Genomic DNA, 9,734 nt, shown 5'->3' with positions numbered 1-9,734 from the left:
CATTGAGAAAGGGTGCATGTAGCCACAGCTAGCTGATGTGGTGCCATGGTTCAGCAAAGTCCGCCTTTAGGGACTGACAAACCAGGCCTGAGCCAAACATCCAGAGGCTCAGTCTCCATCAGATCAGCAGGGTGGGCAGTGTGCCTCTGCTGTGCTACTATCCTTTGCTGCTGGACCCCAGGCCAAGAGTTCACATGTTCACACTGTGGGACCCCCATCTCCAGACAAGTCTGGAGGCCCAGGGAAAGTGGGGGTGGTGGGTCACTGGGCATCATTGCTTGCCTGAGAAGTTTGGGTTTGTTCTGAGTTTGGAGGCCATGTTGGACATCTCAGCAGGGACAGGATGCCTGTGGGCAGGGATCCCGTAAGGTTGTGTCATCTGCGCAGAGGGGATGCAGTACACACCTGGGTGAGGGTAGGGACAGTCACACCAGAACATGTCCAGCTACAAGTGACCATGGTGATCAGCTGGGGACAGTTTTGCTGTCCCCCTCAGGACTGGTTTTTTGAGGGATACCACCCCTCACCCCCAGCAGGAGCCAGCCACCCGGCAGCAGGCTCAGTGTTCTGCCCTGGTTCCTGTACCATGACTGAGAGTTGTCACTGCCATGCTGGCGAGCAGGAGGGTCCCTGCAGTAACGTGCTATTCGGGTTGGTGGTTTTATTGAGCCGCATTTTAATCACCTCTCCAGCCACCGCCATCCCTGGCTCACTGTTGTCCATGAGTGAGCTCTAGTGTAACCCAGCCTCTCAGAACAAAACGGCCTCCGACCAGAGTTCAGAGCCAACAGAGGATCCTGGGAGCCCAGGTGGCCTCGCTGCTATACGCCCGGCCCAGCTTTGGCAATAGGAACAGAGTGAGGATGTGGGAACCCTGAGGGCACAGCAGAACCTCCATGCCTGACATAGCCCAGAAGGAGCTGGGAGCCACGGGCTTAGAAGCCCTCAGTGGGGCAGGAGTAAGCGTGTGTGCACCCACTACAGACGAGACACTTTCACACTCCTCAGTTGCTGGAGATGTCTGGCAGGCAGATACAGTCCCTTCACGGGCCTGATCCTAGGGGGCAAGACTCACCTAAGTGCAGAGCCCTGGTCCGGCCACGAGGGAGGGAAGTGTGGAGCCTCAAGCCGCTGATTGTGCCCTGTGCTCGCCAGCCACACCCCAGTGTTCCACCCCCATGACTTGGATAGCCTAGGAAGACAAGTCTCCTTAGTATCTCTGATGATGTTACTGGCCACAGGGACCTGCTGGGTGGACAGAGGGTCTCTACCAGGACCTGTGTGGGGAAGTGGACAGTGTGAAAACAGTACACTATTTACAAACAGTGTAAAGTGACGGTGACTAGGGCAGGAGCGGGCTGTTTGCTTTGAGGAATACCAGTCCCCAGTAGTGAGGGCCACCTGGGGAAGCAAGGTGCCACTGTCAACGCAGGTGGGGTCTCCTGGGCAGCAGCATGTTGAAGGTGTTTGTGCTGTGTGCGGGCATAGTAAGCTCTGGACCATACACAGGCCCGAAAGGTACCGGACATCATCCTCGGCTGGGTAGTGGCCCTGTGCCTGCAGTAGGGTGCGGAGTGGTGGCTGTGGGATGCCGTTTGTTCACAAAGACGAGGCTGGCCGGTGGGCGGGTGGGGAGGGGGGGTCGCAGGTCTCCCTAGAGTCTGCATGCAGAATTGGAGGCTGGTCCAGGTTGGCTCTGCAAGCTTGACTCCAGGTTTGCTTGGTGTCCACCTCCCGAGAAGCACATGGCAGGGCAACGCATTCCTCTGGGTCTACAGAGCCACTTCTGTGCCTGGAGTCCCCTCGGGCCAGTCTGTGTTCATTGTCTACACCTCACATTCTAGTTCTTCCTTGCCTGTGAGTTCTGCTGAGCCTCTTGGGCACCCAGCTAGGCCACTGTGGCTCATAGCACCTGATGGGCTGCCATGTAAGATGGGCAGGAGAGCAGGCCTGGGAAGCTCCGTGCCTCAGATGTGATGTCCTTCACCAAAGCCCCGGCTTTGTCTGGCATGACCACTTCCTATTGGACAGTTATGGAGGCTCCTAGAGGAACCATTTCAGAGTGGAGCTGAAAATAGCAGTGTGGGCAGCTGGGGGTACAGGCTTCATTTCCCTCTGGCTACTTCCAGGTGATGATAGAGAGGGATAGGAAGCAGAAGTGGGGGTCCCAGGATCTGGGGGGCAAGTATCCCCCTCTTTCACGGCCCCAGCAGCAGGAGGTCCAGAAGGAATTTCTGTGCTTTCCCCAGAGCTGGCATGAGGCACCAAGGTGTCCACGCTTAGAGGACGGGGGCTTGCAGTCAGCTTTGGGGTCCTGGAGAGTGAGAGGTGGGGCAGAGCCGGTGTCTTCTGGTTCCTTCCAGGATTCCCTGCCCTAGACCCAAGCAAAGAGATGGCATGCAGGGTGAGGCTTGGTTGCAGCCGTTTTGGACATTGCCCTGTGACCTGCACTGTTACGGGCATCCTGAGGCAACTCGGTGGGTCTCTGGTTACCCCCCTGGGACTCCACCCTGCACTCCTAACAGCCCTATCACATCCTCGGCAGCACTGAGAGTCCCTCGCTCAGTTTGGGCAGACGCAATCATCCCAGCCGCATGTGCTGCACGGCCGTGAGCAGCAGCAGCAGCTGCAGCCGCCTTGCCGTTCACTCCCTCCCTGGACCCCAGTGGCCTGGGAGACATTGGGCTGTCTGATGTGTTGATCTCCCAGGAGTGACAGCGTGGGCAGGCGGCTGGGGAACACTGATGGTGACCTGCGCCCTGTCGTAACTCCCCAGCTTGTCATGCATGAGTGACAGCTGTCTCGGCTGAATCTCAGCTTAGGCCGTTTCTACAGGTCTTTCACAGGACTCCTGCTCAGGACTCCAGTGCAACCTCAAGAGGGGCATGAGGGGAGTCTTTCCTCCCATGGTCCCCACACCCCATTCTGAGGCAGATTCAGCAGGCAGCTCGTCCAGGTCAGTGGCTGGGGAATGTCCCTGGCCTTCCCATGGCCAGCCCTCATCAGGGAGGTCACCAGAGCAGAAAGCCACTGGCCCAGCCAAGCGGCAGGGTAATCTGGCTGCTTTCTCACCCTCGGTATGGAGCCCAGCGGCTGGGGTGTGGCTACAGTCAGTGCTGTGGCCACCATCGCAGACGCTTGTGCTGCTGCGTCCAGAGCCACGGGAGACAGAGCCTCGGAAACGAGACCCTGGCTCTGTGTGAGGGGCCTGATGCTGTGTGTCTGCTGGAGTGTGTCCCTAGGCCACTTGCAAGACTGTCCTGTCGGTAGGAGTGGCATGCAGGGATGGTGTAAGTGAGGGGCTGCCCAGGTGATGTGCCTGTGCCTCAGGTTCTGGAAGGTTCTTAGCAAACTTCACTGAGCAGGGGCTCCTGGGAGGCAGCTGTTGTTTTCAGCTGAGTGTGGGGTCACCCAAAACTCGGTGTTGGAGCTCTGGTTACCAAGGCTCAGGAGTGTAAGGTCAGGGTGCAGAAGCTGAGTCTGGGCCCGGCAGGTAGTGTCAGGTGTCATCAGAAAGCTTGCTTATCCCCAGCAGGTGTAGTCCCCTCACCCCAGTCACTGGCTGGGGTCACCAGAAAGATCTGTGGCAGTATGGTGCCCAGGTGACAGCTGCCCACCAAGGGGAGAGCCTGAAGTGCACTGGTGGGTGAGCCTTAAGGTCACTTTTGTCCCTAGGAGGTGGTGGAGTCCTGGGCCCCCCCTTGCTCTGGAGTGGGTGAGGGTTGGTGACCACACCGCTTTCCTTCTTTATGGCTCAGGGTGACTTTACTCTGTACCTCACTGGGTGACACCCAGGCCTGAGCGGGCTCCAGCCTGTAGGGGTCCAGTCAGACCCTCTGCACAGATGGACCTCTCTGTCCATCAGGAGAGAGTGACTCTGCTGTGGACAGCCGTCTGCCATCTCCTCTGCCGACATGCTAAAATGCCAGGGCCAGATGCGGAGCCCTAGGCAGCTGTGTGGACCCTCCCTGTGGCTGAGCCTCAGGCCACCCTCCCCCTGCCCCAGGTGACTGGCTTACATCCACCAGGTCTCCACGCTTCCAGTCCCAGACCCAGCTCCTCTCCACATCACATTTGCATTTGGGCCCACAGTCCCCAGATCTTCAGAGCCCATACTGGGTATGTGAAGGCCACTGTTCCTGCAAGGCCAGCCTGTGCTGGCAGCTCTATCCTGGCCACTGGTGCTGGCCATGGAGCCGATGCTGGCTGTGGCGGTGTCTGTGGACCCCGTGGGAGCACTCAGGTGCTTTTGCTAATTACTGACGGCAAGCAATGGCTGAGCCACTTGGCACAGATCCCTTAGTCTGCAGTTGATGGGGGCTTGGGGAGGCCAGGCGCAGGAATGTGCAACCTGGGCGCTATCAGTGGCCGCCACTGACCAGCCCAATCCCTGCATAGCCGCTATTCTGCACATTCCCATTAAGAAAGTTGAGTTTTCTGGGAATCACTCAGCCATAAATACTCCCTCTCGCTCAGCATGCTGGGCCCAGACAGATCCCAAGCCCTCCACTCCCCACTGCCAAGCAAAGACGGACAGGAGCTGCGGGACATTTCCTCATGTACCAGGCCCAGCCTTGCTGTGTTCAGCAGGTTGGGGACACTGGGAAGGGCTTGTCATACTCACCTCTGTTTCCCCAGATGGCCATAGCTGCTGTGGAATGGGGTCAGAAAGCACCCTATCTGCAACATCACAGCCCGCAGTCCCCTCAGGAAAAGCCAGGAGTGTGTCAGCTGCCATGCCAAGGGCTCTGCTCTGGGCCAGCTTGTTGGGTAGAGAGGCCTGTATCCACTAAGCTGGGTGAGGAGACTGGACCGAAAGTGTTCAGCCTGGGTAGTGAGCACAAGGCCCTGACTGCTCCCTGTCACTGTCTGGATCTGCCAGTCCTTGCTCTGGATCTGTTCAAGTCCTGTGTAGCATCTTCTGGGCCCGTTAGGATGGCACCCAGACTGCATGGTCCTAATGGTTGATCTGTAAGACCATGTTGCCCTCTGGAAAGGGTCTGTGTCCACCTTTCTCCTTGCTTCTTGCTGGGCAAGACTGGGCATCCACTCACTGATGGGCATTCCCTCTGGGGGTTTCTTGGTCTGACCTGAGTGTGGTGGGGGCCACGAAAGCGCTGGGCTAGCAGTCCATCCTCGCACCAAGTTGTCTACAGTATGGGAGCCAGGCGCCTTGCATGAGACTCAGTGCCTGTGTGTGTGTCCCCACAGTGCACATGTCGCAAGGACATGGTGAAGATCTCCATGGATGTGTTTGTGCGCATCCTGCAGCCCGAACGCTATGAGCAGTGGAAGCAGGGCCGCGACCTCACTGTGCTGGACCACACTCGGCCCACAGCCCTGAGCAGCCCTGAGCTGAGCTCCTGGAGCGCCTCACGTGCCTCACTGAAGGCCAAGCTCTTGCGCAGGTGAGTGGCCGCCTCCCAGCTTCTTCCCCCTTCCTCCCCACCCCTCTTCCTCTTTCTTTTCTCTGTCTCTCATTTCCACTTTTATAACAGGAGGTGTCTGGGCATCCAAATGAACAGCTCACTGCTGCTTCCCCTGGTGACATAATCTTGGTACCCTTGCAGCTCTGAGAGCTGGCAGGTCCCCTGCAAGCATTCATATGGCCAAAAGCCCATACCAGATGCCATGCTCCTAAGGATTACTAGACCCTCCTGGCCTCTTACAGTAGTGTGGCCACTCGTGGTCACTTCTGAGTGGGGACCTAGGCAGGGCTGCTACAGCCTTGAGCGCTGGCCTGTAGATTTGCAGAACAGGTAGCAGGCTCAGGGAGTAAGCTGGCTCCATGGTCTAAGAGGGAGGGAGGCCTGCACAGCTGGGCCCACTCCCTCCCTCCAGGGTCCATCTTACTCCTTGCCTCCAGCAGCGAGTCAAGGGCGTGAGCTGCTGATAGGCCAAGGACACCCTTAGAGCTGAGCTAGGGCCACAGTGGTGGGACTGCATGGAACCAGCTGTCTGCCTGTGAAGGGCCAGGGAGGCCCAAGAACTCTGCACCCTGCAGGCCAGTCTCTGGCTGCCACTCAGGAGCCACCGCCGTTGACAAGACCTTACATAGGAACACAGCTGCTAGCGTGGCCTGCAGACACTGCCCTGGGATCCTGATGGCTTCCAAGCGCTACAGAACCCGTGGCGCCTTCTGGAACCAGGTCCAGCCTGTCCCATATTGGCTGTGATGTGGGCAACCTGCCACCTTCCATTCCTGGAGTTCGAGGTCACTGCTGCCTTAGCCCTGGTCATGGGCACTGCTCTGCAGACAGGCCATGAGGGCTGCGTCTGGGGCAGTCACCTGTGCTCTGAAGCCTTCCCTCACCGTGTCCTCTTCGACACCTCTCTGTGTGCGCTGCAGTCTTTCTTACCCACCCACTTCCTGCTCTGTGTTCTCCTCTCTTGGAGAACAGTTTGTGGTTCTAGAACATTCTGTAGCAGATTCTGGCAGCACCTAGCAGTCAGGTGACAGCCTGTGGTGGGGCCTGAGTGTGCCTGCAGGATTTGGGGATGATTTCATGATGGTTGGTTTTCAGTGTTTGGGCTTATGGGTCAGCTGAGCAGGCGACAAGTAAACAGATACCATTCCAGAACCACAGTGACACCAGGGCCGTCCAGAGATGGGACCCTGTGGCCAGAGGAAGTGGCCCATGGTACCTCCCACCCTCACGCCTCCAGCCATCCTCTCCCGGGCTTCCTCCCCAAGCAGCATCCCATCCTTTCTCTCCGGAAGCCGTGCTAATGCAGCAGTGGTTGAATAGCAAATGAAGCCCGCTCCCAAGGACATAATTTCCTTTAAAGCTGTTGAAATGGACAAGGCCAGAGCTGTTTGTTTCTTGTGAAGTCCCGGGTCTCTGTGGGAGACCGCTGCCACGGTCCATGGCATGTGGTGCTGAGATTGCAGTGAGCATGTGCCAGCTTCTCCCAGCTGTGCCTCGTCCCCATGCTTGACTCCCCTGGGGAAACTGAGGCACGTCAGGGCTTCAGAGTGGGGCCAGAGCATGTGTCTTCCCTGACACACAAGGGCCTGGGGCTACTGTTGTCAGCAGGAACTGAGAGAGCACCCTGACCTCTCTGCCTTCTGTGCAGTGCCCGGTCACAACCCGAGACACGAGACACTCCCCGCTGGCCCCTTGCTGGGAGCCGCTACTAGAGCAGCAGAGCTGTACTTAGCCTCCTCACTACACGAGGGCGCCCTTTGTGCCCCTGTACGTTTGCACGGAGCTAGCCCCCTCAGCACAGGCCTAAGCTCACGCTGTCCTGTGCCCACCCTGTTCCCATTCCCGGTCTTCTGTCTCCTGCAACAGTTTAACAGGTGAACTGACCACAGTCCTCAGTCGGCCTGGCCTGCTGTGTCCATGTTGGGGTCAGGAGGTATTGGTGCTTCACGGTGACACCCCAGCCTACTGACCTCAACACCGGTCAGCCCATGCCTCAAGGTCTCTGCTGGTCCAGAACCACTCACAGCCAGGGCCTTAGGAATGTCTCCTGGACCCCACAGAATGTACCTCAGTTTCCCAGGGGATATTTTAAACACTCATAGATCTGCCTTAGTGGACCCCACAGAATGTACCTCGGTTTCCCAGGAGATATTTTAAACACTCATAGACCTGCCTTAGTGGCTGGAATGGAGCAAATTGAGGGCAGCTAGAGCCTCCAGCAGTCTCGCTGCTTTGTGGGCACAGGTCACCGTGTTTTGCAGCTGTCACCCCTTATCGTGTGTGCCTGCCTCTCAGCGAAGGCCGTAGGCTTCCTCGGCACACCCGTCACTCAAGTCCCAGGGCATCTGCTTTCATCTCAGAAGAATTTGTGTCACTCACATACCAACCCTTGACTTGTAAAAACAACAGAAGGACGCCCAGTTCAGCCATGTGCTATCCCACTGGGGTGTGCTTGAGGGGGCAGCAGGAGGCCTTCTGGAGCAGACTGGACTGGGCCAGAACTTTGAGGATCCCAGGCCAGAGCCTTGTTTGCCTTGCATAGGCCAGTGGGAGCCCTGGTGTGGAGGAGTCCTAGCTTCTCCTTCCTGAGCCCCCATAGCCAGGCCTACTCCCTGGGACACACCATTCATCTCATGGCACAAGACTGGCATCTTGAGTACAGGTCCCATCTAGTGGCTCTGATCATGACGACCATGAAGCCTCCCACCTCTCCCTCCATCTGCCTCGTCAGCAAGCCCCTCACACACCCTCCAGTGCACCCTTAATGCCAAAACAAAACAAGGCCAGGGGCCAGGATGGGACAGACACGGCCTTCACGGAGATTCCAAAGCCACCACAGCATATGGGAGAAGAACAGGGATGGGCAAAGGCACCACAGCTGGCCCAGGATGCTGCAGGGGAATGCAGGAGCACCGGGCAGCAGCGGAAGGGACATGCTGAAAGCCAGACAGAGGTAGAGGAAGGAGTCCAGCCTCCAGTGAGTTCTCAGAGAAGCAGACAGTGGCTGTGTGCAGCCTGGTCCTGGGGAGGGTGATGGTCACCCACGATGTAGAACACACCCATGGGTCCCTCACCTGGCCTCAGCAGGCAGTCCCCAGAGCCTCCAGAGAGAACCTGGCATGAGGCTAAAGGCTGCAGAGCAAGGATCCCCTCCCAGGGTCCCCCAGCCTGACCGCCTGCCAGACTCAGGAAAGACAGCTTCAGACCTGCAGCTCCACAGTGCACTTCTTTCCGAGGAAGCTGCTGCGGGACTGCAGAGGCGCACCTTGCCAGAGCCATGGCGACGTATGCCATCTAGAACGGGCAGGGGTGCCAGGGTCACCACCGTGGAGCCAGTGACAAGCTACTTAGGAGTTTAGAGGGGGGCCAGAGCGTCTGGAGAGGCCAAGAAGTATTAGTCATCAAATAGAAGAGGGCTGCAGCAGACCCCAGGAGTCGGGCTGCTCCAGCTCAGGCTCACACAGGTGGGAAGGAACGGGCTGCCTAAAGAGAGGCTGTTGCAGAAGGGTGGCCATGTCTGTGTGTGTTAGGCCTGGTGGGGTGGGCGGCAGAGGAAAAGATACAGGTCAGGCCTTGTCTCTGGGAGGGGTGTCAGTGTGGGGTGTGACAGTGGGCACAAGACTGGGTCCCAGCTTGTTGTCATAATACAGCATGGCTATTCTTTGGCATACAGTGGCTCTCCCTGCTCTGGATGTGTGCAGCATACACACCCAAGTCCTGAGTCCCTTATTTTCTGGTGTGGGGCACAGGTGGGCTAAGGTCCCATTTCCTGGAGCCTTGAGCACTGTGACTGTGGGAACCAGGCAGGCTGCTGTGCTCAGTTGTAAACAATGTGGTGTGAGACCTTGAGTGTCCCAGTCAGCTGTGCAAGGGCTGGGCGGACCCCTGGGGTGGCTTCCCAGACCAGCTCCCAGTGGGGTCAAGACAGTGACTGAATCAGGGCCACTCAGGAAGCTGTGGCCCAGTGAGTTGGTGGCAGGGTGCGATTGCTGTCTGGAGCTGGGAGCCACCAGGAGCAGCCCTGAACCCTGGGGGCAACAGTTAGGGTCTGAGCCACCATGCTTCCTCCCTGACTCGGTGTTTCCAAGTCACCCCTTTGCTGGGGCTGCCCACCCAGAGCAGAAGGGGTGCAGTGTCCCCAACCTCCCTTCTCTCTCCCCTGTCAGTGCCTCCTGCCCCTCACTCCTGCCTGTCCCCCAGCCCGTCCTTCCGCAGCCACCGTATACGCACACCTCGCCTCTGCCTGTCTCCTCCTCGGAATGCCACCTGCTTGCCTGTTGGTCATCTCTGTGGGGCTTGCACATT

The 9,734-nt window shown here is 58.2% G+C and overlaps 1 protein-coding gene across 7 annotated transcripts in view; it reads left to right on the top strand.

The window, feature by feature from the left end:
• Kdm4b (lysine demethylase 4B) overlaps window positions 1-9,734 on the top strand; it is a 98,247-nt gene that overhangs the window by 63,959 nt on the left and 24,554 nt on the right. For 5 of the 7 annotated variants that reach the window (XM_052746871.1, XM_052746868.1, XM_052746869.1 and 2 more), the window contains one exon: window positions 5,212-5,408. In XM_052746871.1, coding sequence (XP_052602831.1) covers window positions 5,212-5,408 — 197 coding nt within the window. Of the gene's footprint in view, window positions 1-2,835; window positions 2,957-5,211; window positions 5,413-9,734 lie in introns of those variants that run through there. The other 2 variants (XR_008220292.1, XM_052746874.1) reach the window with 2 other exon arrangements.

This window comes from Peromyscus californicus, unplaced genomic scaffold, assembly GCF_007827085.1.
Source record: "Peromyscus californicus insignis strain IS unplaced genomic scaffold, ASM782708v3 Scaffold_1__1_contigs__length_55948999, whole genome shotgun sequence".
Lineage (NCBI taxonomy): Eukaryota > Metazoa > Chordata > Mammalia > Rodentia > Cricetidae > Peromyscus > Peromyscus californicus.
The sequence above is the reverse complement of the archived record's forward strand: the minus strand, read 5'-3'. Positions and strand labels throughout refer to the sequence as shown.